General features: G+C 36.3%; 1 protein-coding gene across 4 annotated transcripts in view; it reads right to left on the reverse strand.

Annotated features, from left to right (window-relative positions):
* Window positions 1–14,444, reverse strand: part of CARPA (Carbonic anhydrase-related protein A) — a 234,741-nt gene that overhangs the window by 3,096 nt on the left and 217,201 nt on the right. For all 4 annotated transcript variants that reach the window (XM_069109131.1, XM_069109127.1, XM_069109130.1 and 1 more), the window contains exon 7: window positions 683–837. In XM_069109131.1, coding sequence (XP_068965232.1) covers window positions 683–837 — 155 coding nt within the window. The remainder of the gene's footprint in view (window positions 1–682; window positions 838–14,444) is intronic.

Here is a 14,444-nt window from a genome sequence, read left to right on the forward strand (position 1 = left end):
TCGTATAAATTCTTCCTCGCCGTGTTACGAGGACAATTTCGCAAGATCTTGAGTTAACTCATACGTGATATGCTGTGTTAATCCAAGTACGCGTATTTGGTCAAAATGTAATTTTGTGAAAAATGACTTCTAGCGTCTAACAACTGGGCACAGATTTCAAATACGTTCGAAATATAAACTGTTACATGTGCAGTTTCAACGCAGAGACGTTTCTCTTATTTAATATTTTATATAGATAAACTAAAGAAAGTTGCTGGTACGCTCGTTCGTCCTAACTCGGCAGCGATGTAATATTTGTAATATTACTGATATATAAGAAAACGACAAATTGCTTACAAATTGGTTATTTAACAAATGCAGTTTTTCCCATAATTTGTAACTGAACAAATGATTGAATGTTTCTAATAATGGGATAAATTTTTCTGAATGGAATTGCAACTTTCTTCGATCCTTTCAGTCCTATTAAGAAGTTTCTCAAACTACTGTCGTGGATACGGATGCACGTACACGTATTCAAAATTAGTATCGTGTTACGTTTATATTATACACGCGTTTACACAGAACGAAAGATAGAAGATTGACTAATTGACCATTCTACACACGAAAAGGGTAATAAAAAAAGCTCGAGGGAGGAATACAAATTGAGGTAGATAGGGAGAAGGTAAAGAGGATCAACACTTACCTCTCGCGCTGTTACGTAAATAGGTTTGTTGAGGATCAGCCATACTGCTGTTTCCCAACAGCCTGGGTGAGTCGTGCTGCCCTCGTAAGTCATGTAATCGTTCGTGTTTGGAAGGAGGCTCTTCAAAGACAGATGACGTACGGGCGCAAAATCGCCTGCACAGAAACACCACAACTATATGAGGATAACGGGACATTTAAACCACCATCGCATTGTTGATTTCGAAATTGTTGCAACAATACACGCTTTTGATGTTTCCTGTTTTTTTACGAAAACTATCCTAAAAAAAAAAAGAATTAGAAGTTACCCGATATTTGGGGAAAAATACTGGAAAAAACAGTGCATACGTTAATCGTTAAGATGATACATTTTTCTAAAATTTAGCTATGAATGTTCGGACTAACCTCCATAATCTAATAATAATTTGAATTATCAAGAGAAATTTGCCATTTATTTGACATATTCTATGCGTATGACGTATAAAAATTAAAGGAGTAAAGTTTCAACAAAGATTCTAAAACGTAAGACGTAAAATTTTCGATCTTAAACAATGTAACGCGTTGTGTAAATCGTTGGCGTGATTATTAAACTGATCGAACGAAATCAATGTTGCCGATCCTGTATGAGCAGAAAAATCGCCTACCTTGAGCAAACAGAATAAAGGCTAAACTTTTCAAACACTCTTTGTGCGGCATAACGAAAGCGCATCGGTAAAGAGCGGAGCCTGTCGTCTAAATTCCAGAGTATTTGCATGCTAAACGATCAAAATTCGGCGGGTTCTCTTATTCTATCGGTAGAACCGCTGCGTTGCATATTCAGCGACGTTATTTCAAACGCGACAAAATTACTCGATATTCGTCCGAGGCCACTCTTTGAACTTCAACTCGCGAAACAGACAGCCTGGAAAAAAGAGCAGGAGACTGGCTCGCCGGCGCCAAGAGAAAGGAACTTTGTATACTGTATATATTATTTATTTATTTATTTATTTATTCGTGGTAAATGGAGGTAGGGGACTATAGTAGCTTCCACGATACAACGAGGTCGTAAAATCGACTGTTGTTTCTACTGGTAACCTTATATTGTCCTTTTTACTACTGGAATATCCTTTTACGCTTGTTTTTGCACTGCTTCTTTTCTACATATTACTAGAATTCGTTCTACGACTATTCGTGTAATCCTTTTTGTTATTCTTCTCATTTTGTCTTAGTATTTTTATAGGCACTGTCTTTAACGTTATCGACTTCCTTTCTTCGTCCGCTGCTTTTTCAATTATTCAAATTCTATTTTTACTTTGTTTATTTCTTTTACGTATCGAAATTCTTCCTTTGGTGTTTCTTATTTTGCGCTTTTTATTTGTTATATCATAGACATTCTTTTCATAGAAGACCCCACGCTCTTATTTTTATCATTGAAATTGCTTTCTTAGTACAACATGTTATATTCATTCTTAATGATTTTATTAAACATTTCAAAACCTCGATGTATATTTTTCCGTATTAATAGATGAGTTAATAGATAGAAAATAGCTAGTTCACTCGACTATACAAGTTAAGATCGAGCACTGTAGGAAAATCACGATTTCTTTCCTCCATCAAAGCACTCTACTATCTGTTCATAACTGACAAGACTGCTTATGGATGATTTGCGCATAGTTGGTAAGTAGGAACGAGCTCGTAATTCTGCAGCGCATATAAATCTGCGCGCAAGAGAAGCAATAACAAATTGATGCCGGTCGTCGAACGATCGTAAAGAGAAATCGTGGTTATTCCGTCGGCTTAACGATTCGACGTGGCGCGTTCACTCGTAAAAGGGGTGACCCGTGTGTGTATCGTGTATCACGTTGTCGTCGTCGTCGTCGTCGTCGTCGTCGTCGTCTCGCAACGATACGAATAATCGATAGGGTGTGACCAGGACCCGAAGAAATTCACTTCACAGCGGCGATTTCGATTCTTGAACGAGGCTCGCTCGGCCGTGAGCGAATCGCAAGCGAACTGGAAAACCAATGAAACACGACTAATCGTCGAATAATCGTCGAATTATACGATAGAATGGTTTATCGGACCGAAAATTTCACAATTAAAATAGCTTTAAAGAAGAATGTTCGTTATATTCTTGCGCTGTTTGTATGTTTTTAATTTCTAACGAATGTTGAAATATTCAGTTTGATATAGGAAGTGGATATTAATTATTTAGTTAGGAAGCTGATGTACTACTTGCTAAATTATAATGGGATAGGGTTTCTTGATATGGATTTATCGGTTATGTTAATTACATTTGAACAAAGGAAGATACTTGTTTCTATAGAAATTATCAAACCCCTGATTTTTAAACTGGTAATTTTTAGCAATCGTTAGTATAATTAATGGTAAAATATTTTGCATAATAAAGCTTGCCATATTTTTCTTTTTCTAAGGGTTGTAATAATCAAAATTACTTATGAAGATTAAATTATTTTAATCATAAACAGGCTGTGGATGTTTATGTAGAAACATGTTCTTGTTCATTAAGAAACAAAAAGTTACGTATTTAATAACTGAGAAACAAATCATTCCGTTTCTTACTATAAGAAAACGCTACAAAATCTCTTTCATTAAAAACCTCCTCTTTCAAACACACTGCAAACGAAAAACCTCAGCGCAACATAAAATCTGATCAAAAACCCTAAACCCTGGCAAAACCCAGTTCCACTGGAAACTTTACTAATCATCCTCATAAACTATCATACGATCCACCAACTGAATCCCATGGCTCGATTCAGTGGTCTCCGCCCTTTTTCCCGTTCCGTTCTGTAAATTAATCCCAGGGATGATTAATCTGAAAGTCGGACACCGTTTCGTAAAAAGGAACTCTCTATCCTTTTTCCATCGCTCGACAAGCTTCTTCCGGCGTCATTAATCGAGCTTTAATAAAAATCATCGTCGAATGGCCAACGCTCGAATAGGAGAGTCGTGGCGAGTTGAAAAGCTTCTTGTTGCGGTGTCGCGACGTCGCGACTGCGAGCCAGCTATTCCCCTCGTATCGAGGCACGTGACACTAAGGAGGAGCGAGCGTGTGTCGGGGCAAATGGTGAGCTGACACAACGGATAAATGTGGCGACCCTCAGCCATCCGGCTTGTTCTCGTCTTCCGCGGCGAGGAAACATTTTTAGGACAGTATTCAGCCCGCTTAGAGGGCAGAAAGTGGCGGACTCTCTTTTTCTCTTTCTTCACGACCCTCGTTTCTATCCACAAACCCTCTCTCCCATCTCTTACCTCACCTTAGACGCTCCTTTCCATTCGTTTTCTCGACGTCGGACGCGCAGTGAAGACGCGTGTCCCCGCGCTTTATTTTTATTTATCGCGCGGCCCCGATTCTCTTTCTTCGAGGCGTCACACGCGAAAGCGCTGTGATAAATAATAAGGAGGACGCCCCGAGACGGAGAAATATCAAGCGTGTCCGAGGATCGAAGGGAAGGAGGGTGCTGCTGGAAGGATTCTCTTTGTGTGATTAATGGGCTGTTGTGTTGGAATGGGGAGAATGGGGCTGCAGCGAGAACGTTGTATTGTGGGAGTGTTAATGGCTTGATGAGTCGAGATGTGGATTAATTGAGGATGATTGGTGGCCGATTTTCAATGTTGCAAATGGTTGGTTGGCTTTGAGTACGAGGCTAGGAAGATGTTTTAGTTATTTGGATAAATCGTATTTATTTGTAGAGTATATAACATGGAGGATAAATTATGCAAAATAACGTAACTCTATAGAGAAACGTTTTCTGATACAACTTTTTATCCGTCGCTCAGTTTGCTTATTTTAATATATACGTATACAGACATATAATTTAATACATATTTCAAAGAATATTTTTTCAAGGTATGTCATGCACGTACATTGGCGTTCTAAAGTTTAGATTATATTAGAATTTGCTTCAATCAAACAAATAATAACTTCATTAAGGAATTAAATATTTTATCTATGATATTACTGTTTCACATTAAAATAGTAATTAATTATATTTAGAAACAATGCTTGTAATATTCTTATTTCCTTGTAAAATATACGGAAGAGTTTGTTCCATGGGAAAAACAAAGGGTGTTTCAAATTCCAATTTATTTGTATCTTAATTTTGCTCTTGTTTTAACAATCGCGAAAAGACATCTAATGCCTTAAAAAGAATTTTCGCGTGAAATGGAAAAGAGAACTGATATAGTAAAAAGAAAAAAGGAAGTAAGAAAGGAGGAGAAGGAAAAGTAGAGGAGCATCGAAGCAGGTGACAAATAATAATAAAGATGTGGAAAGGATGGAAATGAGGGTGAGGCCAGGTATCACAGCAGGGATGGAACCAGTTCTGAAATTCAGATGGAAAGAAGAGAAGACCAGAGGGTCGTCCGGTGATTAATGAAATGCATTAACTCTTGCACAGAGGTCGCGAGAAAAAAGCGTGAAGAAATTGAGAAACGTGTCACACGTCGCTTCGTTCTATCCGATTTCGGAGAGCGCTTCAACGCGGAGGCAATGATTTCTCGAATTTCTGCTACGTGGCGCAGAAGGTTCGCGTGCACGCGTCCACGAACGACGCACAGATTATAAAAAATGGGGAAAAAAAAGGGGATGAAAATAGAAAAATTATTTGAACGTTTTTCAACGTCCCGTGACGTCAATCTGCCGCGGTTTACAATTTTCGTGAAATTGATATTTTCACTTTTATTCTGCTAGGGCACTGATTTGGTTAATTTAATAACTTGAAATGTAAAATGGTAAAGTATAGAAATTTATTATGGAAGGAAATGTACTATAGAACACGTGTACACTTTTGTTAAACATAAAATAAAGAAATCCATATAAAATGAAGAATCAACGGAAATTTTCACTTAAAAGGACAAAAATATGATTTCAGTACAAAGAAAATGAGTTCTCATGAAACATTTAAGATAAAATTGTGGAATATCTTTCATTGCACGCGTGTATTGCTGACCTAGAAATAAAAAGATATCTATTTCGTTGGTTTTAGACACGTTCAGATTTTATAAAACAGGAATTTCATTCGATATGGATGAAGTTTTTTGATTTTTACCATTTATCTCCCTCCCTCCCTCCCTCTCTTTTTACGATGAAACTATATCACGAGGAAGAATGGATAATATTTGCATGAGGAAAATATTTCATCGATTTCGAGTGAGCTGGCACCGTTTGAAAATGACCGATTTTGGAATTTTAACCTCTTGTAGAATTTTTCGTACTAAATAACGTCACGGAACGAAAAAAGATTCAATTGAAAATATGGTTGAAAGTGGCGAGAACAAAGGAATATTTGCTTCGTTCTAAATCTAACAAGAGCAAGCGGGAAGGCAGAACGTGTTCCAAATTAGAGGAGCGGTATGAGGCGGATTTATAACCGCGTAACGTGAGGTCGAGGCGTCACGCTGAATACTAATAATATAAAATGAACTTTCAAGATAAAGCCAACGTCATTTAAAATACCGGCTGAACATACTTTTTATCCATGTCCATTTATTGTATTATTTTATCCTTGGTTATATCCCAGCTTGAAAGGGTTCAATCTCCTTCCTGAATATAACTATATCATAAACTAATTACTAAACTAAATATACAGTATAAACTGAATACATACAATGATTTATTCAAACTTCGTACAATCGTAGACTCCACATGGTATGAAAGATAGTGATTCAAAAATACGAAGTAATGTTTTCACAATCTTAATGTTAAAGACAAAACTCAATAATGTAAGTCGAAGAAAAATTTCAAATAAGATGTTGTATCAACGCAACGTTCGTTTTTAACAGATCAACGAATTAAATTTGAATTAATCAAATTACTAAATTTTAAGTATCTTTTGTTTCATAAGGTAAAGATTATTAATAGTTGTTCGTGTAAAATTAACATAATATTAAACAAATTAAAAATCAAGTAAACCAACTCGCGATTAATGTATTTTTCACTGACTCTAACGATACCAATTCGAAGAATTTCAATATCTTTTGAAGCTGAACGTTATTGGAAATAGAGCGATCCCTTACAAATACCCGTGAACGCAAATATTTGACATAAACAACAAACGTTTGATAATGTCATGCAGGTTCATCCTCGCCGCATATAGTGATTACGTTTTAATCTTTAGTTTGACACAGCAGAGGACACAGGTTATGATGGCGTGCTCCATCGCTGTTCTTATATCGCGATTATCGCCACTGTCATCATCATTATCCCCGGATGTGTGGTCGAGCCATTAAGGTCGGTCAATTTTCCTAAGAGCCCTTTGCCCTCAACTTCCACGCAACGACAACCACACGTGTGTTTCTCAAAGAACATTTGACGCAATAGAAGCATCGCCGATAGTCACTGGGTCTGTCCGATAATAGATAACAGAACGAGTGTAAATTTGTCTCGATAAGCCTCTTAAACGGGCTAATGCGCTCGATTAGGATAATTGGCAATGTTTGTAATTTCATGCAGCTTCTAATGGCGACTGAATCGGGGAAGAGTTATAATAGCTATCGTTAGACTGTGGATTTTTATGCAGTCACGTGATATTTGAAGGTGTGAAAATAAACAGAACCTACAGAATTGAAGTATATAGAAAAGTATGTAGAATTTTACTGCTCAAAAAGCTTAGACGATATTCTAAAATGTTGTGTCAGGTAGCAGGAATAAATGATTTGAACGAAGTATTATTGCGAAGTTAATTAACATAATTAATAGAAACCATGAGATACGGTATAAGCTTATATCTTATAATTACTATGAATTTTGGACGAAAATGAGGATTTGTTTTGTTGTGATGGGAACAAGAGAAACAGTGAAGAAGTGGGATGAAACAATGAGCTCCATTTAATTGATACAAGATTAATTATTTTCGATCGGTCGTTTCATTAATGGGATGTTACGCGTGCGTTTAATTTCATTTATACAAACGTGATATCTTTCGAGGTCACTCATTTCATTACACACTCAGTTTTCCAAATTAATTCTGTATTTACCGGTATGATTAAATCAAACTCTGGCAACCATTTACCAACCTAATTGCATAAAAGCCCGACCTATAGACTTGCTTTGTTGTTTCATAACTTGAAATCAGAAACAATGGGTCTGATGTACAAATCCTTCCGAATCTTTGATGAGAAAACCAAAGAACAGAGATTAAAGAGGATTGCAAGCAAGATTTCCAAAAGTATGTAAATTGCTCCGTGTGTAATGTGACACCCAGTTCCATCGGTGTTTAATAGCAAACGAGAACGATGCACAGAATGTACATATTACACGAAAATATCGAAAATACAATAGCTGTTAAAATATTCAATCGTTGAAACAGATTTCTGCTTAGATGCCACTTTAATATTATTTTCATAAAAATACGAATTTGCACCAAAAAAATCTTTGTATCATTCAAATAATTACTACAACTTAAAGTTAGCAAAGAATAGCTCACACAAAATTTCTTATTTCCCGACTCACTCTTCGAAACACGACTATTTTGACCAATAACTAATTTCGTAAAACGTCACGATCCATGCTGCTCGTATTAAAACTTGTAATCGCACGAAAAAAAAAAAAAAAAAAAAAAAAAAATAGAAAGAAAAAGGGGCCACTAAACGTCCAATCGTTTAGCTCTCTCCCTAATTAACCGAGGGGTGCTATTATTTCGCTTCGAGCTGTTTGACCTAAAAGCAGAACACGTCGGATCGCTTTCGTAGGGGAAAAATGGCTTTATCGCGTGGCATGCCAAAAGAGAAAAGTCAGGAACGAGGCTGGAACAACGGATTATACCGAAAGGGTGGCATCACATTCCCGTTTCCGTCTGTCTTTTAAAATATGCACGTCGGTTTCCCGGGAGCATTCGCGCCGGCTGTCAAGGAATTTTACCGTGTCAAGGCCAGAATCCATGGAAAGAATGAAATTTCCGTTCTTTCATCCGCGTTGCGCACAAGCGTTCCCAATGATTCATGGTACATTCACCGTGTTCATTACCCGGCATCGCTTGTTCGTGCGCGCACGCGAGCTCTCGCGGGACCACGCCGTCAAATCGCGTATTCAAAATCGTTTTCAAATTTATGCGCCGGCCTGCGCTCCTTCCCACGGCTTCCTGGATGTCTGCCACGCGGAAACCGGAGCTCACTGTTGTTTGCTTAACCGAGGTTCGAATCATTCTTTTGTCCTGCTTGATGGACATTGGTTTTTGTGTGTTCGCCGCGTTGTGGTTGAATGATTTAATTAGACGATTGTGTTTGCGTTCCGGTGTGTGCATTGATAGGTATTTGGTATCGTCGATAAAGAGTTTGTAGAGTAAGGTGTTGTTGCATGGATACAATACAAATTCTCGGATTATCAGTATGAGTGATAAAGATGGCAAAATTAAAAATGGAAAATGGTAAATCAGGTGAATTGCCCGGAGTTACTATGATCCGATTAAATCAATTACGAATTTTTGTATTTGTATTTTTCTTTATATTATATATTTCATATTGCGAATTTTTCAAGTTGTCTGAAAGTTTGTATGAAAGAATTTGCAATTTACGTTTCTGCCATTTCTTGCAGCACCTCGATGTCTGCCAATTCTTTCGGAGACTCTTAATTTATAATACAGACTGTATTTCGGTACCATGTGGCTTTTCCGCTCCTAAATTCGCGTAAGTTTTTGAAATTATTTGATTTATTGGTAATACAGGCATGTGACCAATTATATTAGTTGCAAACGGTTAACACTAACTGTTGCGGTTTATTTACATATCAACAGCTATATATTCGTATCACGATAAAAGCAAGAAAATTAGTGAAAAATCCGAGTTACAAAGCGTCACGAAATTCCTCAATTCGAGCACAAAGGTAAAGCCCTTAGCTGCCAGCACGTATTGCAATCGTGCTAATTTCCAGCCGACAGCTTGCACGCGCGGATCAGTTTCTTGTACGCGGCCTTCTGTAGTAGAACAAAGCCGTGCAAACGGACCAACCGCGCCCCTTTCGTTGTCCTGGCTATCAACAATGACCGCTCTATGCTTTCAGAAATGCCGTCGTCCAACATGGAAGGATTCTACGCGTCAAACTGCTCCCGGCTAGATACCGATCGAATATATTTGATGGATGACTCGTTTATAACACATACATATTCATATGCATACCAAATATTCCTGATATTAAGGTCCTGTACCTTAATTTTAGATTTGTTTGTAACATTAATTACCTAAGACGATCTTTACTGTTGTCTTATAGAAATCGCGATATTTCTTAAGAAAAGATAATATATGTGGTGGGACTTGTAGAATAATTGAGCCACTCAGAAGCCAAATTATTCAGCTTTATTTTCTGAAGATTTCTCAATTGTGCACGAAATATGTTTATGTTTGCCTTTTTAAAGTAATTCTTGCCACTAATCTTTTAGAATAATTCAAAATTTATGCTCGGCGGAACCATTTTCGCCATTTTTTGTCTCAGATAAGTATCAGATATTAAAGAAGTATCTTCATAACTGTGTGAACTAGAAGATTTGTTTCGTATAACGAGTTCCATCTTTACTAATTTTCTGACGTGTTCATTAATTTCCTCAATCTCCAGGGTAACTTCTTGATCGACACAGTGAAGCGGGTGTCAAACCTCCCTTAATCCATCAAAAACCTGCCGAAAATTCGGTCCTTGAAGTCGCTACCATCTTGCCGGTTCTTACACCCTGAACGAACTGTCGAAAAAAAAAAGAATTGTTCACGAGAGCGATCCGTCACCCTGGTAAATCCTCCTTTTTGTCTTCCCTAGCCGTGGAAAATATTTTCATCGACTGAGGAAAGTTTCGTCGACGAAATAAGCAAGAACGAAGCAAGACATTTTTTTCATACAAATATCTCACATTCTTGTATAATCACTTGATATATAATAATATAATAATAATGAGAATGATTAAATTAATAATTAATTAATCACACAATTCGTCGATAAATAAAATTAGTCGAATTAAACAGCTAAGTTAATAAATGACAATATTCTGGAAAATATTAAATGTGAATTTCAACTAAATTACTAACAATAAATAATTCAATTACATACAGAACACAATTAACAATTATTTAAAAATTATCTCGGATATTTAATTCTATAAAAAATTGAAATTGATACAGGAACAAACAATCTCAATCGCAGCTGAATCGACGTAACATTTTATTTATTCGTTGATTGTTCTCATATGAAGGAACGTGTGACGATTCTCAGAGGACGCGGGTAAGATATCGTGGGATGAAAAGGTCGCGACGAAAGCTCGCCATTAGTTAGGCGAAACAAAGTGGAAATACGCGATGCATGCATGCTGCACATGGCATCCCTCGAGCCGCGTTCGAAGATAATAGAGCATGGACCTTTTCAACGTAAAGTGGCTTGGAAAGACAGCGTACGGATTTTTCTGGTTCAAATCCTTCTGGTTGCTTCGAATATCGTACGGTCTACTGTACGATCGTGTTTTCTGTATTGTTTCTCGTGGTATCTGCCAGCCATTACAAGAGATTCATACGTATTATATACACGTAGATATAATGAACATGGGCGGTTGTAATTTACCGACACAGTAATTTAGGTGAATTTGTCTTACGAATAATTAACAAATTTTCAGATGGATGATATTCAGAAAAGCGCAGAATGCCGCTTAATTGTTATGAACATTAAATTGTAATTTTAAATAAGCCATTCAGAGGTCAAAGTAATAAGCAGACTATGGATGTTTATGCAAATTTATATCTTTATCGTAACAAATAGAAAAAATGCCTAGTAAGAATTTTAAGACGATTTTATTATTTAATTTTAAGAAATTTGATATTCAGAATGACACCAACCCTTAAATGTGTTATCTATTTGTTTTTATAGTCACGTTAAACAACGTTATATTTTACAGTGACTTCATTCTATTTCAATATCTGTTTCCATAACTTTTACAATAATAAAGGCAAATCTGCATTTTATGAAAAAATATTAATATTCTGAATACGTCAGACGGTATTTTTAAAACAGTAGTTGACAAATATCAATAAGCCAAGGATTTAACTGAACAAAATTCATAAACCACAATGAAAACAATTGGTAAAATGTGAAATCTATTACTAATACGATTAATCAGAAAATATTCTCAATTTATTCTGCGAAATCTCCAATTAAGGCGAATTTACTCCAATGTAAGCATCGAATCGCTTATTCTACTTATATTTCCTCGTCGTGTCTCGCGTTTCTATCGTACTGTACGAACGCAGTTCTCTTCAATTTCATTGGTAACATCGAAATTGGAAAAATCGTAACGGCAAGTATTTTTCGTTCCGCGTGTCATTCCGTATATCACGAGTAGATGGAAGTTAATATAAATGCTTACATTACGACGCAGTGGATTCATCGTTGGCACGCGAACGAAGCAGGAAGCTATAAAGAATTTTATATTTGCTCGCTGCGTCGGCGAGTAATGCGTCGCATTTTTCATCTCACTTTGGAAAATGCCCTGCATAGACACGTAGCTATATTCATATTCAGGAAAGTTGCCCGTTCTTGTCTTATTTCGTCTCTCTGTGTTTTATTGTTTCCATATATTACCGGGGCCGTTTACGATGAAAGACAACGGAAGATGTAGCCGACCTTCTTGCAACGTATAAGACGTTCCGATTCGCCATCAACTCCATTCTGTTATTCGAAGCTTCCGTTTCACGAATACATGCAGTATTTTCTTTCGCACTAGGAACATGCAAATCTGTCAAAATAGCAATTTTATCATTCTTATTTTTGTTTATGGAAACGTTATAGACATACAGATGCTTTTGACAAAATTGTTAGTTCGTTAATACCTCCGAGAAGGATTGAAAGTGAGTTGGCTTTATGTCTGAGTTTTGAGGAGTTTGCAGTTCTTAAGAAATTTCTTTTCTCGAGTAGTTCGAACACTGTGTCTTATATTTGAGTTTTGAAAAGTTGTACGGTGTAAAGGATTTAGTTCTGAAGATCGATGGCTCTTCTTCATATTGCATAATAAATCGCTTTTCTTCAGTCTTTCTCCACTCATTTTAATACCGTAAAACATCTAACAACGAGTAACACAGAGTTTATCAATTACGCCTGCTCTTTTCGCAATTCTTAATTTGTTTCTACACTTTTGAACCATTGCATTCTGCATATTGACTTCCATTCGCCCGATAGCTGTGTTTGCGTAAACTAAATTATATTAGTTTTGATAATCAATAATGAAATGTACATATAAATTAACAAGTGATAACAGGACAACATGTAGCGTTAACCGTTATTACTACATCTACATCTATATACTAAATCTATAATGTGATTCGATAGGTTTTCACATGAGGGCTAAACTAGAATCATATATTATACAAATCCTTGATGTAATTCAAATTTAAGCTGGCGTTTAATTAAATTTCTTTTTCAACTTTCACAATGAAATTTTTCTTCTACAATTCTTTTACTTCACTTTCGTCGCACACGTTTACATACGAACCTCAATTATAAGGACTCTTCTACCTTTATTAACAAATTTTTATCATATTTTCCAAAAGTTCTAAATTTCATAAAATTCGAACATAATAGTCGAACATACTCAAAACTGTTGACAATAAGAAATTTCTCAAAAATTCGAAACTTCTCAAACGTTAAACATAATTTTATCTTGCAACATGTATTATGTAATGACCCATATAAGACCCTAATTCCCATCATATTCTACATGTTCGACATCGATAAACGCACATGCTCGCGTTACAAGAGTTAACAACTGATTCTGATGAACCAATCGAACCGGGTCATGCGTTTCCCGCGCATAGAATTTCGCATACGTACACAACGTTTGAATTAAACTGATTCATAAATATTAACGATATTTACGATGCGGTGCGCGATACACGGGGAACGCTTACATTTGATTCGTAAAGCGCGAGCGTGTGTATCATGTGCACATGACACAATCTCTCGACAATGATGAAAAATTACAATTACGAGTATTCCTGGTAATCCATCATCAGCAAAATATTTTCTTAATTTTGTTTAAGTATCGTCAAATGGTATCGTTAATTTCATTTAGATAAGCCGTAAAGTTTTCATTTGTCATTTCCATTGCGTCGAAACGATAGAATAAAATGGCAGGTAATGGGATTAGATCGTGGCCCTGGGTTCTGTTCCTCTTCCATTTACGAGCATTGATTAAATTTTGCTATAGTCGTTTCGTTCGCAAGCAGTGTACTTGGTATCGCTTAAGAAAACAAATCAAACGTTTATTGTAGATACTATCTTGCAATCTTCTTTGTATCAAAAGAAATAAATAAACAATTTAAAAAAATTTAACTATCTGCCTAAGTTAAATTGATACACTAAAGTATCACGAAAAATTCTAATAAAATAGATTTAATTTACAATGTTACATAAAATGTATTATCCATTCTACAACATTCATTTCTCTTTAGAATTTAAAGGCATATAAACAAAAATTTCTATTATCTTCGGAAATTATTAGCAAAAGTCGGACAAAATATGTATAACTTATTACACAAAACTTATCTATACCCTCCCATCTGTAAATTTCTCAAGCCCATTACTCCAATATCTGTAACATTGTAACCAATCATCCCAAAACTCACCCCTTCGTCTCGTTAGAATCTCCAAAATAGCGGTACGTTCTGCAGAATCATGCCTGAGCCGTAAGGCAGGCTGTCGACGACCGGTTGTTCGGCCGGAAGTCAAGTGGTGCGATACAATCTTGCTTTCTCGCGAAATTTCGCAATAAATACCTGGAAACTTTTCGAGGAGCGATGGC

Source organism: Bombus flavifrons, chromosome 3 (assembly GCF_040668555.2).
Source record: "Bombus flavifrons isolate JBK064 chromosome 3, iyBomFlav1_principal, whole genome shotgun sequence".
Classification (NCBI taxonomy): Eukaryota; Metazoa; Arthropoda; class Insecta; order Hymenoptera; family Apidae; genus Bombus; species Bombus flavifrons.